The 19,113-nt window shown below is 38.6% G+C and overlaps 1 protein-coding gene across 3 annotated transcripts in view; it reads left to right on the forward strand.

The window, feature by feature from the left end:
- The window catches only part of NAP1L1 (nucleosome assembly protein 1 like 1), a 35,141-nt gene extending 17,228 nt beyond the window's left edge, over window positions 1–17,913 (forward strand). For 2 of the 3 annotated variants that reach the window (XM_063133854.1, XM_063133855.1), the window contains 13 exons: window positions 127–215; window positions 827–929; window positions 7,638–7,779; window positions 9,547–9,627; window positions 10,015–10,143; window positions 11,990–12,061; window positions 13,134–13,273; window positions 13,930–14,075; window positions 14,977–14,996; window positions 15,811–15,933; window positions 16,856–16,888; window positions 17,056–17,106; window positions 17,213–17,913. In XM_063133854.1, coding sequence (XP_062989924.1) covers window positions 127–215; window positions 827–929; window positions 7,638–7,779; window positions 9,547–9,627; window positions 10,015–10,143; window positions 11,990–12,061; window positions 13,134–13,273; window positions 13,930–14,075; window positions 14,977–14,996; window positions 15,811–15,933; window positions 16,856–16,888; window positions 17,056–17,106; window positions 17,213–17,248 — 1,165 coding nt within the window. In that variant the 3' untranslated portion in view covers window positions 17,249–17,913. The remainder of the gene's footprint in view (window positions 1–126; window positions 216–826; window positions 930–7,637; window positions 7,780–9,546; window positions 9,628–10,014; window positions 10,144–11,989; window positions 12,062–13,133; window positions 13,274–13,929; window positions 14,076–14,976; window positions 14,997–15,810; window positions 15,934–16,855; window positions 16,889–17,055; window positions 17,107–17,212) is intronic. The other variant, XM_063133856.1, reaches the window with a different exon arrangement.
- The last annotated feature ends 1,200 nt before the right edge of the window (window positions 17,914–19,113 follow it).

Genomic DNA, 19,113 nt, shown 5'->3' on the forward strand with positions numbered 1-19,113 from the left:
TCTTACAAAGTTTAAAACATACATTGTAAAACCTAGGAAAAGAAATGTAAAAAAACAACAACATACATGCTTAAAATGCTTTGGTTAAAGATATTCAAACTCTTGGTTTGACTTGGATTTTAATAGCAAAGAACAGGCTGAGCTTGACCAGCAAGACATGGAAGATGTTGAAGAGGTAGAAGAAGAAGAATCTGGAGAGGATGCTAACAGCAAAGGTAAGAGCAAAATGAGCTGAAGGGAGATCAATAAGTTGAGCTCTGTAGGTAAACACAAGAAGTACTTTTTTAGTTTAAACTGAAAACCTAGCAAAACATTTCCTCAGGGCTTGTCTTGAATTTTTTAGGCAAAATTTGTCCACTTGTTAATTATTAGTGTGATCTCCTACCAACATCTCTGTAAACATACTTGGATTCAGGTGATATACAATGCAATCCTATGCATGTTTCCTTGGAAGTAAATCTCTGTGTGTTCCACTCACCTTACTTCTAAATAGGTTTGCATAGAATTGAAGCCTAAAAATGCACAAGCTTTAAATTTAATATAAAAATTTCCATTAACAGAATTAAATTTTGTGACTGAATTTCTGGTATCTTAGACCTTCTGTAATGAGCTGCCCATCTAGTATACTTAGTTTTTAATGGCTAGCATGTTGTAATGCTGCTATTATATTAGGTCTGTTCAGCAGCTAGACACAAATAATTGAAAATGCTGACGCATGCTATATATTTTGATGAAAAGACCTGTATGTCCAACGTGGGATTAAGACTATTTCATAACAGGTTCCTTTTAAGAAAATAAATAAATTCTTGTCTTTTGTTTTGTTAAGCACGTCAGCTGACTGTACAGATGATGCAGAATCCTCAAATTCTTGCTGCCCTTCAGGAAAGACTTGATGGTTTGGTTGGAACACCTACAGGATATATAGAAAGGTACAGTTTCTTCTCTCATTAGCTGTATTCTGAACTTTTTGCTATATTTTGCTGCTTGTTAGATTAACTTGTTTGCAATATATCCAAGTAATCATTCAACAAAATTATGTTAGAAAACTAAGATCCTTTAGGTAAAAATAGTGAAGTTATATGGGAATCAAAATTGGGGCAAAGCAATCCATCTTAGAGACGTAATACTAATTCATGTTCTGGAAAAGTACTTCAGTCAGTCAGTCTGTAGTCCTATACACACTTGGGGGTAAGCGTTGAATTTGGTGGGTCTTACTTCTAAGTAAACATCCATAGCATAGGATTATACTGATAGTGTTGGAGAGGATCAGAATGTATTTGCCTTGGTGACAGATCTAGGTTGCAGCTATTTGTGGGTGGTGGTGGTGTGATGTTTACACAATCTGTACAGGGCTTTCATGTTTGAAACAGATCATAGAGCTTCTTTCCTTCTTGCTCTTTGAGCTTTGCAGAACGTAACATGCACTCTCGCCTATAGCGCTCATTCTGTTTCGCTGCTTCTCCAGGCTTTTGATTTATCACGAATTGCTGCACAGTCTTGTAAAAGCCCTTGCGCTAAAATGGGGAAAGATTCCTTTTCTTGATAATATGAATTTATAGAAGTAGTGTGGAATGAAGTCTGAAAAATTAATTGGCCATATTGCTGGAAATGCACTCGCCATGTAGCATTTCACGCTCCAGGTGTGTAGCTGGATGTTGTGCTAGTACAGCAGTGCCCAGGTCCAGCCCAGCTCACATCCCAGGCAGTGCAGAGACAGAAATTTGATTATCTTGCAGTACAAGATGTAGCTCAATGTGCAGAACCTTTCTTCAATCGAGGGTTGCATTCCATTGTGGGGTGGGGCAGAGTGTCCAGGGGTGCCTGCTGGCAAGGACAGAGCCTCCCCACATGTCCTCTCACATCCTATCCTCACTCAAGAATCTTGGGAGTGGGGTGGTAGTGATATTAAATAAAGATCACCATCTCAAACCTTTTCCATCTATCTAGCTATTCCCAGGTTCATCACCCCATTCTCCCTGCCTCTCTTCATGTTTTGCCATACCCTTGTCTGGGGTTGGGGAAGCTTCAGGAGTTGTTCTTCAAGGCATGTGAGGCACCTTGAACCAGCATTTCCCTACATAGCATGCTTCCACCTGCCTTTCCTTATGGAAGGGTGAGGGTCAAGGAGAACATCCTTTGTTGTGAGTCACCATGCAGAGTGGAGTGGGCATAGTGCCAGGATGATAAGCCATGAACTAGACTAGGGTGCACCATGGGCCATATCTGGCTCATGGTCTCCTCTCCCTGGTACAGATTCTCGTGTTTCTCAAAACCTCCTGCCTTCTTGGGAGACAATAACGAGGCCTGCTAAGTAATCCACAAAGCTTTATTCAAGCAATAAACATCTCTACCCACCTGAAGAGAGTCTAATCTCTAGGAACTTTCCCCTAGTCAAAACTATGCAAACTAAGCGAGACATTTGTCCTTTCAAGAAGAATGGAAAGCCCTTTCCCAAGACATGTTAACTTCAGAGAGACTAGATATGATGCAGCTTCTGACGGGACGCCAGCTGGGCTGACTTTCTTTCACCTTCCTTTAGCTCCTCCTGTTTTCGTCTGCGGTGTACTCTAGGATTGGCTAACCTCTCCATGCTCTCCCCCTCGGAAGAATATTGGCTTCCCACTGACAGTGTATTGTTTGCCCTTGAGGAAAGCTCTGGAGAGGGTTCACTTCCAGCTGGTGAAGAACCCATGAAAGCTGTCTCCCCCACTGGTACACGCTGGCTTGTTTCTGGCGCCGACTCCTCTACTTCAGAGTCTGATTCCGATTGGATCACCTGAAACACCTTCTTCCAACCCAGGGGGAGCAGGGCTAGACATGATACAGATCCTGTTCTGAGATTTTGCACAGTAGTAACCATCCTCATGATTGTGCTAACAGCAATCTCCATCACTAACATTTTGCAGGGTGTTTCAGAACAGGACTTCTAGAACACTAAGCCTCAATTTGGCAAAGGGTTTCTTGGTTTTGACAGGTGCAGTACACTTTCTGCCACTCTGCAGGTCTGGGCTGGTAGATGCAGACTAGAATATACTGCTCTTAAGTGGCAAGTGGGAAAAGTTTTATTTTTAAGTGTTATGTCCTTCAGCTAGATACAAAAAGCATTAGAATAACTAAAAAACAAAAACAAACCTTCATATCCAGTTTGAATAGGACTACTGCAGGACAAGTTCCTTGCTTTTTTGGGAAATGGCCATGCTATAAAAATGCTAAAACCCCATAAACTGAAAGCCATTTTCCCACACATGCTTAGCAGGGGGAAACCCTTTTTATGTGCAAGCATGTGTGATGACTCCTAATGTAACTTGGAGCACAGAGGCTGGGAGTATGTATGTTCAAGCATTTCCCTGATGGCCACTTAAGTGTTCTTCCCTCTACCCCATGGGGTGCCAAACGAACATTTACCCTCATGCAAATACACATCTGGAATCCTACAGGGGAAGCAATTGGGGGAGTGAACTTGCTTTCTTTTGTGAACTTGCTTTCTTTTCTCTCGCAGCATATTTAAGTAACCTCTGCTAATCTGCAAGGTCCTTGATCCAAGATCAGTAAGTCCTTACTGAAATTCATGATGCTGCTTTCACGGAGATACTATACCGTTTGAGAAAATTATCAAAAAGCCAGTCCTTCATTGCTTCAAGTACAGTAACCACCCTAAAACATTTGTAGCATGTTAGATGAAGCATTGTGAAGCAAGTTAAATTAACAGGAGTAATGTTTGAACGTTTAATATTTGCATGCTTGCTCGATTTTTAAAAACATTTTGCAAGTGTTATTCGCATCACCTAGGGATCAGAATAAGAAGTAGAAGGTCAGGTTTGGTGCAAGGCTATTTATGCATAGAATGTGTAAGGTATTCCTTGGCTAACTGGCTTCAAGGGAAGCCTCACTTCTTTCTGCTCAAGATGTTAGTTTATATGCTAGCCATCTACTAACAATCTTTTCTTAAATTGCCACATAGAGAATTAAAGGAAACCCATCTCTATCAGTTCTCTTAAAAAATATTACTATAACTTCTATGTGTTCACTAGTTTCATCCCTTTGTCCATCTTTAACTTGCTTTAGAACTAATACACAGAAATGAGAACTTTTATTAAGAGAGGCTACATTTATCGAACTAAAGCAATAATCTTGTTCAGCTATGAAACTTCCTTGCTGTCCCTTCTCAGCAGATGGTGGGTATAACTGGCTGACCTACCTGTTACTCAGTTACTTTGTCCTCACAGGTTCCAAGAAGAGCAATACACTACTATGTTGAGTGCTTGTTTTGTTCTCTTTCCTTAAGGGGCTTGTAGTTCTTAAGTGACTAGGACAGGATCCTACAATAGCTTGGGAAAGAGAGAGAGAAAGCTCTCATGCAAATACACTAGGACAGTGTCCCCAAACTTCGTGCCTTCCAGATGTGTTGGTCGGCAACTCACATTATCCCCCAGCCAGCCGTCCTTGCTGGGGATGATGGGAATTGTAGTCCAACTTATCTAGAGAGCACCAGGTTGGGGAAAGCTAAATTGGGAGATGAATAACCTGCAAGGATTACTGAAATATTGATTGTTGTTGTATGGATTTTGTTTGAATACGTTTTTTGATATTAGCAATTCTGAATTGTTCTACTCAAATGTATAGGTACTTAATTTTGAGGCAAGGTTATATTTTGGTTTCTATGGCATAGACTGGATTGAAATTTGGTTAAGGTTGCTTTCAGAAAATGAAGATACTGTTTTGATATATCTTTGTTACTCTTTAGAATTAAACATAACACATGCAAATGGCAGCAGCAATGAGTGATTCTAAATATTTTCATTAGTTACCTTATTTGGCACTTTGTATTGACTAATCTTTGTTATGGTTCGGGTCCAGGTTATCTGAAAGACCATATTCTCCCTTATGAGCCTGCCCATGCTTTAAGATCCTCTGGAGAAGCCCTTCTTTCAGTCCCACCATCTTCACATGTGCGCTTGGTGGGAACATGGGAGAGGGCCTTCTCGGTGGCTGCTCCGGTGCGTTGGAACTCTCTTTCTGGGGAAGCTAGACTGGCTCCCTCCTTGATGGGCTTTCAGAAGCAGGCTAAAACTTGTTTGTTCCAGCAGGCCTTTGAGAGTAATTTGGTCTTCCATCTATGTTAACGACTTATAATTTTGTTGTGTATTTTAATTTTTTTTTTTTTTTTTTGCATTTCTTTTCCTAGGTTTTAAAATGTATGTTTTAAACTTTGTAAGACCGCCTTGAGGCCCAGTATTGGGCAAAAGGCGGGATACTGATGATGATGATGATGATGATGATGATGATGATGATAATAATAATATAACAACTACTACTACTATCAAATTTATTCCAGATAAAATTGCAGTGTCATAATAGTGAGCAAAGTTGATTTAAAATAGACAATTTTAGCAGTGCATATTTGTATAAAGTCTTGCCTCTCAAACTTTCTTGACTGGTATCCTCTCTGGGCTTCAACAAACAATTTTGCCCCCATTCCCCTGACTTGAATCATTGATTTTTTAATAATACTGATACATTAACATTAATGCTGATAATTTTAATTACGTGGGTCAGTTTTCCTGACCAGTCCTTTTTATGCCAATAAAGTAATTTCATATCCAAAGCTTTCATACCCAAATTCAACAAGGCTTATTAAATTGTTTCAGTGATTCTGTAGTAGCTAGTTAAGCCTTAAACAGCATTTTCAAAGCCGAAAGTTCTACCACAAATATCCCCCCATACTTATTCATTATTCTCAAAACGTCACGAAGAATGACTTCTGACAAAATTCATAGCAGAGTCCCTGCTACAGCTGCTGTTGTGGCTCACAAAATGAAACAAAAAACCCTGCCCTGCAGCTGTTCTCAAGTCACGAGCAGCCTAACACAGCGTATCCCTCTTTTTAAGTCTCTGACCTCTTCTAATTAGAGTGCTCACAGATCAGTCTGCCCTCCACAACTCAGGATAGAAAAGCCAGTGTCCCATTAGGAGGATGAAATCCTGTTTGTCTCTACTGATGGTGTCAGTCTGATACCAATGCCATAGGAACCAGACTACCGAGTTCGTTTCAGGGGTTTATTTTAATGGCAGCAGTTGAAAGGTTTTGTAGCTACGGGTCTGTGTCACTTTTAGAAGTCATTTGTGGGGGACTAAAAGCTGGGCAACTATATATAAACATATTAAACATTTTATTCATCATTCTAAAAGAAAATATTTCATTATCCAAAACTGTTCTGTTTTGATTGTTTCAGGGTCTTCCACATGTCTTGGTAGGAACAGTGCCAATGTATTCTACCTTCTGTTATCTAAAAAACCAAAAACCTAATATCTAGGACTGTTTATTGTATCCACAGTCGTAGATAGTCCGCTTAAGTACATCCCATTGTTGGATGCCTTCTTCACACTAATTTTAGGAATGAAATCTTGCTCACTTACTATGAAGATTCCTTCCAGGTTAGTGTTAGCAAGGTATCCAAGCTGACTTGCTCAGTCTACATGTTATTTGTCAAACAGGCAATCTGCTTTTGTGTCTGACTCTGCCATACCTCTTGGGAGGGGGGCACCTCTCGGCAGTGTCCAGTATGAGACTTGTGTGCAGCTAGCACTGCCAGTCGCTGTTTGTACTTGTAATACTTGCTGCCACGATGAGCAAGAATTTCTAATTCCACTGTCACGTGTGTGTGCACATCCATGTGTATGTATGCATACACATGAGTTCTTTGCGTTGTTGTTTTTTTTAAAAAAAAATCCCATCTATTAGAAAAATGGGAAGTCTTGTCCTAAGCATTCGGGCTGTAGAAGATTCTAAACAGTTGCTCTGTTATTGGTGAGACAGTAATATTAGAAAAGCTAAGAAGCTATATGTGTTGTGCTGTGACACTTCCCCATACACAAGCAAATTTCAGTCCTGACTAGTGAGCTTTAGGCAGTTGGCATGTAAGGAGCACATTTGCAGTGGCTTAATCACTGTACTGCTAGGTAGTGTGCTGTGGGTGGGGAGGGGGCACAAACTGGGCTCAATTTAAGGTGTTTTAATAACTAGGATTCCTCCTGTTTTTAATGTTCTTCCTTGTTGCAAATTGAAATCACTACCTCAGAATACTGCAATGGAACTTTATCTCTGTGCTTGATCACTGCCAGAATGCACTGTCACCTTGGCATGTATTAAGTTACTTAAGAAGACAGGGTTTTTAAAAGCCAGAGAATTCTGGGACTGTGCCAACATTTCAACATTTGGCTAAAACCTATATCCTGAATTCAGATGGGCTAAGAGCACACTAATGTGTCAATTCACCTTTTTCGGTTGAGTTAGTGAATGACATGATAGAGTACTAACTTTTGATTTGCATGAAGTGTACTTAATATACTACTTGCATAAAACTGCTTAATCTTGCTTTGTGAGTCCTAAATTGAGTGAAGAAGAAGTGTATGTTTCTTTAAAAAAAATCCCCTTCAATGCTGAAATGAGATATTACTGTAATGCTTCTGTATAGACACCCCAGTGCTTCACAGTCTAGTTCTTTACTAACCTTGGATACAAAAAATTAAAACACCACAATCCAACCAACATATTTAAAGAAAGCTTTCTGTTCAAAGGATAACATGATGTATGATTGTTGTTGGTGTAACAGTGCAATATAAATCCCCTTCCCCAGCTTGCCTAAAGTAGTGAAGAGACGTGTAAATGCACTCAAGAATCTTCAAGTTAAATGTGCACAGATAGAAGCAAAGTTCTATGAAGAAGTTCATGAACTGGAAAGAAAATATGCTGCTCTTTATCAGCCCTTGTTTGATAAGGTAAGCAATATGGTTTTATTACTTTATATTTAAAAGCTTTTTTGTGAGAGTGGCCAAGGAGACAGGACAACTCCAGGCACTCTTGAATGAAACGGATTATCTAGATCCATTTCAATCAGGTTTCAGGCCTGGTTTTGGAACGGAAACTGCCTTGGTTGCCCTGTGGGATGACCTCTGTCGGGAGAGAGACAGGGGGAGTGCGACCCTGTTGGTTCTCCTGGACCTCTCAGCGGCCTTCGATACCATCAACCATGGTATACTTCTGGATAGGTTGTCTGAGATGGGAGTTGGAGGTACTGCGTTGCAGTGGTTCCGCTCCTACTTGGATGGCCGATTCCAGAAGGTGGTGCTGGGGGATTATTGCCCTGTGCCATGGCTCCTAAGCCATGGGGTTCCACAGGGCTCTATTTTATCCCCTATTCTGTTTAACATATACATGAAGCCGCTGGGGGAGGTTATCCGGAGATGTGGACTGAGGTGTCATCAATATGCGGATGATACCCAGCTCTACCTTTCCTTTTCATCAAATCCAGGTGAGGCAGTGACTGTTCTGAACTAGTGCCTGAGCACGGTAATGGACTGGATGAGGGCTAACAAACTGAGACTCAATCCAGACAAGACGGAGGTACTGTTAGCGGGTGGTTCATCTGTCCGGCGAGGTGATGTTTGCCCTGTTCTGGACGGGGTTGCACTTTCCCTAAAGGATTGGGTCCGTAGTTTGGGGGTGCTCTTGGATCCAGAACTGTCACTTGAGGCACAGGTGAACTCAGTGGCAAAGAGCACCTTTTATCAGCTTAGGTTGATATAACAACTACGCCCTTATCTGGACAGAGATAGCCTAGCTACAGTTATCCATGCTCTGATAACCTCTCGTTTGGATTACTGCAATGCGTTATACGTGGGGCTGCCTTTGAAAACGGTCCGGAAGCTTCAGCTGGTACAAAACAGGGCAAGCCTGTTTACTAATAGGGACTGGTCGGCGAGATTACATTACGCCAGTCCTTTTACAACTTCATTGGCTGCCAGTCCTGGTCCGGGCATGATTCAAAGTGCTGGTATTGACATTTAAAGCCCTAAACGGTTTGGGGCCAGGTTATTTGAAGGAACGCCTCCTCCCCTATGTGCCTGCCCGGACCTTAAGATCATCTACAGGGGGCCTTCTCCGTGAGCCCCTGTCAAAGGAAGTGAGGCAGGTGGCTACCAGGAGGAGGGCCTTCTCTGCTGTGGCACCCCGGTTGTGGAATGAGCTCCCCAGAGAGGTCCACCTGGCGCCTACACTGTACTGCTTTCATTGCCAGCTGAAGACCTTTTTATTCACTCAGTATTTTAACACTTAATTTTAACTTAAATGTAAATTTTACTGTTTTAACTCTGTATTTTAATCTTATATCAATTTTGCTGCGTGGTTTTATCCTGGTTGTGCTTTTTATACTGTATTTTGTATTTGTGCTTTTAACCTGTTGGTTGTTTTATTATGGTTTTAATTTTTGTGAACCGCCCAGAGAGCTTCGGCTATTGGGCGGTATAAAAATGTAATAAATAAAATAATAAATAAATAAATAAATAATTCACATTGACTGGATTTGCATGACACGCCAACCCACGATTGTTTTCCAGAACAACCAAATATGGGCTGTCCACAGTCTGATGACTTTCTATAGGGTGCCATTTTTTATTTGTGAAATGTTTGTGCTTTGTTGCCTTGCGATGGGTATTGAATCAAAATAAGTTATGGTAACCTAAAAGAGCTATGATTTAATCTTCCAGAGGAGTGAAATCATCAATGCAGTTTATGAACCTACTGAAGAAGAATGTGAATGGAAAACAGATGTTGAAGAAGAAATTTCAGTGAGTACCTAAAACTGTTCCTCTTTTAAGTAGCTTTTGTAAACCCATGCTTTAGTAGTAGAAAGTAGACTCATACTAATAATAAATGCAGAGAAATCATGCAATTCATAACTTTGTTAAAATAGGCTTTGCTTGGCTATGTGAAGACCAGAAAACATTTTAGTCAGATGTTAAATATTCTAATATCCTATCTTTGCCTTTAGAGATTTTCTAAGTAGCTCTCAATAATAAGGTGCATAGCCTAAACATAGCAATGTACAGAAGCTGATCATGCAATATGTAATTGAAGTTTATCTGTCCATTGTGGTTATTAGTATAACTCATTAATCTCTTGATTGGTATGCATCTCTCAAATATTAGAAAGAGTAACTTCTTAATTTTAACAAGGAGGAAATGAAAGAGAAGGCCAAGCTTGAAGAGGAGAAAAAAGATCAAGAAAAAGATGACCCTAAAGGAATTCCTGAATTTTGGCTGACTGTATTCAAAAATGTTGACTTACTCAGCGACATGGTTCAGGTAAAAGAACACATTAGCTATTTGAAATGCTGGTAAACTAAGTTTCCAAAACCTCAGGAGCTTGTTCTTTATTAAGATTTCTGTTTTGATTTCCAGAATATTCCACCAATAAAGTTACTTTCAATTTTGCCAGTTAGGCATGAGCAGGACTTTACTTTGTGTTAAAAGTCAAAATTCTACACCATAAGGACATGACATAGCTTTGCTCGATCAGACTAAGGTGCATCTAGTCCAGTATTCTGTCTCCAGCATTTGTCCACCAATGCCTTTGGTGTGCTGGCCCACAAGCAGGGAATATTGTGGACCTGCATAGGTCTACTGTAAGGGTGTGCACCAACCACGCAATCTGTTTCAGACCACAGTTTGGCTCAGACCAATTTGGAGGCCGCCCACTTCAACTTGGATCCAAATCTTGATTGGAAATGTAAATCTTCATGCTTCCTATTGACCGTAACTAGAAATCATCAAATGGCTATAATATTTTTTTTATGTTTGTCAGAATTGGATGAGGTTTGTGGACATACTAGTCTCTTATGAGGTGATTACATCTGCCAAATTTCATACAAATAGGTGCAAGGGGGTTGTATGATGTGCCTTTAAACAATTTTTATTAAGGGAACTGCCAATTGCTTTTTAATTTTGCAGAGAACGTGACTCAGCCTGCCAAGTTTCATATTTGATTTGGGATTCAGATGAATTTGAAGTACACCCCTTGTTCACAGCATTTCATAATAAGGCCCTTAGCTATCATAACTAATTGTATTGTAATCTATTCTTCATGAATATATCTCATTCCTTTTTAAAGTCATCTTACCGAGTGACCATTTCCACATCTTGTGGCACTGAATTTCAAAAGCTAACTATATATTGTGAGATATAGTGGGACATTTTATTCATTCTGCTGTCAATCAATTTCATTGGGTGGCCCTGAACTTCAGTATTATGACATCTTTTGCCCCTCTTTTATATCCAGTCTTTCTTTTTGTTTGTTTGTTTGTTTCAGATTTAATTATTTTTATTGTTTCAAACATCATAGACCTACATACCACAAAATCATTACATAAAATACAAACAGAAATACAAACATAAAATACACACGGAAATACAATAAAATTATCTAAGGTTAAGCTGTACTTTCAGCTTTCTTTATATCAGAAATGTGAACTACCTTCTCTCGTTCCTTAATTACATTTAGCACAGTAATCAAATTCATTTCTTTCTTTTATCTTAACTTTATCTCATACATTGAATCCAGTCTTTCAAAATTATTAATTTTATATACTTGTATAATGTCTTACCCACTTAGCCATCCCTTCTCTAAACTAAAACGTTCAATTTTATAACCATGGGCATTTGTATATTTTTGATATTTTGGTTAACTTGCATTGTCTGTACATCATGCAAAGGTATAAGAATCAACTAAGTACTGTATCCCCCCCCCACCATCACCACCACCTGTAGTGAATTTTATTCACCTGCCACTGCCCACACATTACGAGCCATCATTAGAGCTTAAATTAACAAATTGTAAACTGAACTCTGGTTCTTAAAATGGTTAACATCTTACCCAATGCCACTTTTGCATGGAATTGCAGGATATGTAAAGCCCCAGGCATGTAGTATGTTTTTCATTTCTCCATAAATCTGTATTCATGTTTTATAGGAAAACTTACACGCTAAATATATGACTATTGTCACCGCCTGGTAAACTAATTATATGAATGAAACATATGAATTTAATTTAAAATGCTCACCCCAGATTGTGTGCATTCCCTATGTTGTAACTGCATTAAATAAACTATGTGAGGAAGCAATGGCTAATATTAATTGCAATTTTACTTTACAGGAACATGATGAACCTATTCTGAAACACTTGAAAGATATTAAAGTGAAGTTTTCAGAAGCTGGGCAGCCTATGGTAAGTTTTTTAAAAAACCTTGGTGAGAATAGTAATATTGAGACAACTGAAGGAAGTGTTTTGTTTTTAGTAATCAGCAGTGACACTTGCAAATTTTGCAATCTATTCTAAACTTGTAGTAGGTATAAGCTTCTACATGACTCATTAGCCAAAAGTAAAGGCTGATTAAAAGATACATGTAAGTTTTTGTTATCATATGTGAACTGGCTCCATTGAAAAGTATTGAGGTGTTCAAGATCAGTAGTGTTTGTATCATTTAGGCAGACCATCAGTTGGCACCAACATTAACCAAGCAAAGGCAACAAGGGCCCTAGCTTTAACTGAGATACTTGCTCAAATCCTGGGGTAGTATTCAGTGTTAGTTGTACTTAGAGTAGACCCAAGGAAATAAATGGATCTTAAGTTAGTCATGGCTAACAAGTGCATTTATTTCATGGGGTTTACTCTAAGTAGGATTAACATTGGATACTACCCAACTTGAATGTGTGACACTTCCTTAAGAACTCCTTGAGAAAGCTTTCTATTTTCAGTTAGCCATTGCTGTGTGGCTTTTGCTGGTGAGAATTCTACTGAAGTTAAAGGGGAACCTACCAGTGCAAGTTCTCTGAAAAATGGGGAAATTGATGTCATGCAGAAAACCACCAGTCCTCTCTTCTTCTTTTTTGTGTAAAATTATAATATAACAACAAACCCTGTCCACCTCCAGATGATGATAAACATCACCATTGGCCATTCTAGCTGAGACTAATAGGAGTTGTAGTCCAGCCACATATGCATGGGGGGAAGAGATTCATAAGAACATAAGAAGTGCTATGCTGGATTAGACCAAAGGTCCATCTAGTCCAGCACTCTGTTCATACAGTGGCCAGTGGTCAGAGATGGGGATGATGGGAGTTGTAGTTCAGCAAGATCTGGAGTTCCAAATTTGTGGGCCACTGACTTAAACAATGTTGAATGCATTATTGACAAAATCACAGAATGTGTTTAGTATATCTTAGGTATCTGGTTTGTGGTTTAAATTAAAGCATCGCTTAGTCATTTCTAATGCTGTGTTTCTATTTTTTTTTAAAAGACTTTTACATTAGAATTCCACTTTGAACCTAATGAATATTTCACAAATGAAGTAGTGGCAAAAACATACAGAATGAGATCAGAACCTGATGATTCTGATCCTTTTTCCTTTGATGGACCAGAAATTATGGGTTGTACAGGGTAAGTTTAATACAATATTAAAGTAATTGATTGACAGTTTCTTAGTGTGCTGCTGTATTTTGGAAAGTGAGTTTCTTTAAACTGGAGTAGGGGCACTGCTGAAGTAGGTGTGTGCTGCTTACACAATGTAAGTGTACAGTAGCTCTGTGCTATAAAGCTTTTACGAGACATTTGATTGAGCTTGTCTATAGGTCCTTCTTTCCCTCCAAAGAAATATATACTTCGTTAATTCTATACATGCTCTATTCCTAGCACTTGTGGTGCAAACGTTACCAATATAAATCCTGATAGAAGCCGTGTTACTAAAATATAATTAGATTCATAAATCTTTATACTGTTTTGACTATAATCCAAGTGACAGCCAAATAAAAGACGTTACAATGTTCCCTTTACATTTTACGTACCCTGTGATAATTTCTAGGGAAAGTGAAACTATTTTCAAGCCATGTTCAGATCATGTGTTTATATAATTCTGATGTTATTATCTACCCAATATTAAGCAACTTACCTATAGAGGACATAACATAACAACAGGGTCAAAGTGAATGAATTACTGTTTGGGGGTTGTTGTATTTCCATCAAAACTTCAAATGTTATAATTCGCCAAGATGAATGTATAAGTAGATGTTTGTTTTAGTAATACTGTTGCCCCGTAGGTGCCAAATAGACTGGAAAAAGGGGAAGAACGTTACTTTGAAAACCATCAAGAAGAAACAAAAGCACAAGGGCCGTGGAACAGTGAGAACAGTGACAAAAACAGTTTCCAATGACTCTTTCTTCAATTTTTTCAGTCCTCCTGAAGGTAAATTTATTTTATTTATTGAGAATATTTATATCTTGTCTATTGACTACAAGAGCCCCCAAAGTCAAATACAAAAGAACTGAACGATAACAGAGCTGTAATAAACGAATTGTAGCAGCTGTGTGCAAAGTTAAAACAACCTCAAAACATGGTGGAATAACATTTTGAGGCCATCCTTCAAATAAGCTGGCCTCAAATCATTTAGGGCTTTATAGGTAATTACCACTGTAAATTGTGAGTGGAAAAGAATTAGAAGCTAGTGCAATTTACATAACACCAGACTTAAGTGCTCCATGAAATGGATCCTTGCCAGCATCTTAGCCATTTTGCTCTAGCTGAAGCTTTGAAACACACTTTAAGGATAGCTCTACAAAGAGTACATTGTAGTAATCCAACCTGGATGTTACCAAAGCATATATAACTGCAGCCAGATGTGCTTTTTTCAAGGAAATGATGCAGCTAGTGCATAAGCCAAACCAGCCTGCACATCTAGGAACAAAGCTGGATCAAAGAAAGTCCCCAGACTATAAACCATCACTTTAGAAGTTGTTACCACACATTCTCATTTGCATGTGCACATGAACTCACATTTATATGCACATCACGATGCTAAGTCATAATATTTAGCTCAAAGTGCTTAACCACCATGGTTTAGTGTATCATCTGAACAGGGTCACTGTACTCCTATCACTACCTCTGTTTCAATCCTTAATTTATTTACCCACATCCGATTTTTAATTGTTCAAGCAAATGGTTCAGGACCTCCACAGCCTTGCTAGCATTAAATGAAAAGAAGAGCAAGAACAAGCGAAGATACTTGATTTTTTGTTGTTGTTGTAGTAAAATCCCAATACAATTTTCTTAAAAATATATAATCCTACATCTTAATCTTTACTTACAGTTCCAGAAAGTGGAGACTTGGTAAGTCCCTTAATTTTATTTTCCTAATGAAAAATATAACTATATGTTAATTGCAGTAGCAAGAGGCTCATTTTATCAGTGATAAAACAAGCAGCATAAAATGTTCTTCATTTTTGTCTTGAATTCTCTAACTTTGTCAAAATCAGCCTGAAGATTGGTCTAGATTCTTCGTATGTTTTTATATGAAAATGTGCCTTCAATCAAAGTTGTTGCTGAGCAGTAAATGTGATTTTGCCTGCCACACGCATGAGCACAAATGGATTGCTGAGATCACAAGTGAATGAAAATTAAGATGTGCCTATTTCAAATACGCAATCTAATCATGTTCGTATAATTGAACACCAGTAAACTGTCCATTTGTATGTTGGTAGTAAAGCAGTAAATAAGTGTTTTAAATATTTGTCTAATAGTCAAAATAATAACTAATGGGCTATGACTGTGGCTAAAGTGGTTTGCAAAGATGTTTTGAGGAAGAAAGCTAAAAGGTAGTTAGCATTTCTGGAGAGTAAAAGTGGGGGGAAAGTCAGAAGAGGTCTTGATAATTAAATGTAAGGCAATAACATTCCTAGACATGTGACTTGAATGAATTCTAACAATGTTTAAAGTCTTCAGACCAAAATTAGCTCCTGAGCTTCAGAATTCAGCACTCATTGGGAGGCTAATAAAGGTGGTTTTTTTTCAGATAATGAATTAATTTTGCAGTCACACGTACAGGCTAATTGGGGAAATCTGACACTAAACCAGATTATATGATGAATTGGTATCATGTTTACTAAACACAAATTCATAGAGCTATGATTTCATATACGTGCAGGATGATGACGCTGAAGCCATTCTTGCAGCTGATTTTGAAATTGGTCACTTTCTACGGGAGCGCATAGTTCCACGATCAGTATTGTATTTCACAGGAGAAGCCATTGAAGATGATGATGATGATGTAAGTGATGGTTGTTTTCAGCTGTGTCAAAACTATCTTTAATACTAGTGCAGCTATATCTAAGGACTTAAACTAAACCATAACTTAGTGCAAAAGTCTCAGTACTTATAATTGAATGCTATACAAGATTAACTACATATGACAGTGCTGGGTTGTACAAAATTATAAACTAGGATGAATTTGAAGCTGTGCTTAGTTTCAACATGTTTTCAGCAAGGGCTTATTTTTGGGACCATGTTCAGAATGTTTTCCCCTCCTATGCAGCAGCTACGGTGATCAGAACTTGAAAGGGCTTCAGGGTTACAGTGCAAATTTCAGATGGGCTTAATCCATCACTTAATAGCAAGTGAAGTGCATAAGCAGTTTTGAATAAAACTGTAAAGAGCTGAAATAACAGATCACTGGTGAAGGAAGAGATACAGCTATTGAATGGATTCTCTGGCAACCTAAGTTAAGACTGGGCCAAGTATCTCCTAGTTTTGCAGGAGCATTTGTTTCCCATGAAAGGGTGGATATTGGGATGGGGGGGGCCTTGAAGAGACAAATTTGAAAAACTTTCAATTGGTGAGTAGGCTTACCTCAAACAGTGTGTGAGTAAAAGAATCAATATTAAAACCTACCTTAACCTATCTGAGTTCATCTCAAACTAAAAATTGGCTTCCAAGTTGTCTTCAGTTCTCTAACTGTCTAGTTAGAGAGAGGCCCCATCTGACAGTCCCCTTGCCATCTGAAGTTAGATGTGTAGTGACCCATGATAGAGGACTTCAATTGTTGTACCTTTTCTTTGTGTAATTTAAGATTGACGTTTGATACTTGAAATAGCTGCAACCCGAAGGCTTGAATTTGCAGGAAGGTGGTCTTGATGTTGTTGTATTACTGACCCTTCTTCTCTCCCCCACCCCACCCCCTGCTCTGTTTTCAGTATGATGAAGAGGGTGAGGAGGCCGATGATGAGGTGAGTTTCATGATAGGTTAGAAACATAAAAATATGCAAGATTCTCTGTTTGCTGTTAACTGGTTTCAGTACATAAAATATAGCACATGGGTGCTAATGAATACTGGAATATCGGTATACTTTAAACTTTGCTTTACCCTGACACAAAGTACACTTGCATGTTTCAGGAAGGGGAAGAAGAAGCAGATGAAGAAAATGATCCAGATTATGACCCAAAGGTAAGTTATTAATGTCTGTGTTATTTGACAGTTGCATTGAGGAATTGTCTGTAATTTACAAATTCCTGCAGTCTTCACACTGACGTGTTCTTTTTTTCTCCAACAGAAGGATCCAAACCCAGCAGAATGCAAGCAGCAGTGAAACAGTGTGTATGTGGCCTTGAGGACTAACTGCACTGTAATAGCCTATACACAACTATTAGTTACTTACAGCCTTATGTTTTGTATCTTGGTAGAATTAAGTAAACATTTTGTTAAAACAAACTGACAGAACCAGTTTAAAATGTAGGTTCCTTGTACCTAGCATTTTAATAGTACTTTTCTGCCAATATGTAGAATGCAGTAAATCCCTAAAGCATGAATAGTTAATTCATTGCTATATATAGTTTGGTTCTTGTGAAGTCTGTTGTCATGTAGTTATTAGACTGCAGCTGTGAAGATATCAGAACTGTTGACGGAGACCACTATTTGTTTAGAAAAAGATCCTTTCCTGAAGAACCAACCAAAGTATTTTTCAGCCCAGTAGTTTAAATGGGTTTACGTCTGCTTGCACTAGCTGTGCCTTCATTACTTCATTATAGAAATGGCAGTGACTCATACTAATTAGGAGATGACATACATTTTTGAATTTGACTACTTCCATATAATCTGTTAATTTCCATCAAGACCACATTGAACGTTCATAACTGTCTGCTTGTTTATGCTCTAGGTTTTTGTATTTTGTGATGGTGACCTACAGAAAAACTAGAGACATCATATTAAGGTTGTTTATCACTGGGGTGTGAATAAACCTAGTATTTTCAGAAATTAGTTGTGTACTTGTGTAAACAGTTTTTCCTTGTCAAAGCAAAACTGATCACAGCAATCATAATTAATGTGGGGAGCATTTGGTGAACAGAGGATCAGCCTATCCAAGGATATCTGCAGAAGCATCATTGAAATGCCTTCAGTGACAGTACTTTGTCCTGATAACGTTTAACTTGCTTGCCCCCTTAGAATAGGGGAGGGGAACCTGTGGCCCTCCAGAGGTTGGACTATAATTCCCATCATCCATGACCATTGGCAATGCTGGCTGGAGATGATGGCAATTGGCACTACTTTGAAGCTCAGATATGCCTTTTGCTTCTTCCTTCAATTGTTGCTTGTACAGCTTCCACTTTTTCCTTCTGGAGAAGTATGAGGGATAAGTAAACTATGATATACAAAGTAAGCAAAAATCCAGTCAGATGTAAAAGATAATTAAACAAATTCAGATTTTTTCAAAGCTAGTCATGCATAGATTGATTGAACAAAGCCAAGGTTATGTGACTTCTAGTTTTCATCCTGCAAGATGCTCCACATGTGCAAACATTTCACAGCTCACTTGTCAGGGCTTCCTTTCAAGGTGAGCATTGTATAAACCTGAGTAGTAGGTTCTAGCTGCTACATAGTGAGATGGTTTAGAAACATCATAATAGGGATGCTGAAATGAACGCAGTGATATAAAATGGTTGGGTGTGATCCAAAGGGCCATGTAGAGTTTCATTGAACGCTTTCAGGATTTTGAAACCGCAGAGAGATTTTGAAAGCTGGGGGAACCCTTTAAAATAACAGCTGATGTAGCATGAGCAGCAGCAATCGGAAGGGGCAATAGAATCCCCAGGCAAAGAGATACTTAGTTCATGGCTGCTGTTTTAATGCACTAATATCATAGTCTCCAGAACAGCAAATCCTATTTGACCATTAAGGAAGCAAGTGTCTCTTTATGTTGACTTGCACAGGAGGAGGAGCAAACCAAGGTGGTAAAAACTAATTATTTTAACTTATGTGGTAAGTTAGTGGATATTTTGCCTCACCCACCATTAGTAGAGGGTTGTTTTTTCTATCAATAACCCTACTCTTAGTAAAAACAAAACAAAATCTCCCTCTTAGTACAAATTCTGTTATTATTAAATACATTTCTTAGCTGCTTTTCAAAATTACAATCTTTCCTAGTGGCTTCTAATATAAAACAAACAATTCTGCATC

This window comes from Elgaria multicarinata, chromosome 9 (assembly GCF_023053635.1).
Source record: "Elgaria multicarinata webbii isolate HBS135686 ecotype San Diego chromosome 9, rElgMul1.1.pri, whole genome shotgun sequence".
Taxonomy (NCBI): domain Eukaryota; kingdom Metazoa; phylum Chordata; class Lepidosauria; order Squamata; family Anguidae; genus Elgaria; species Elgaria multicarinata.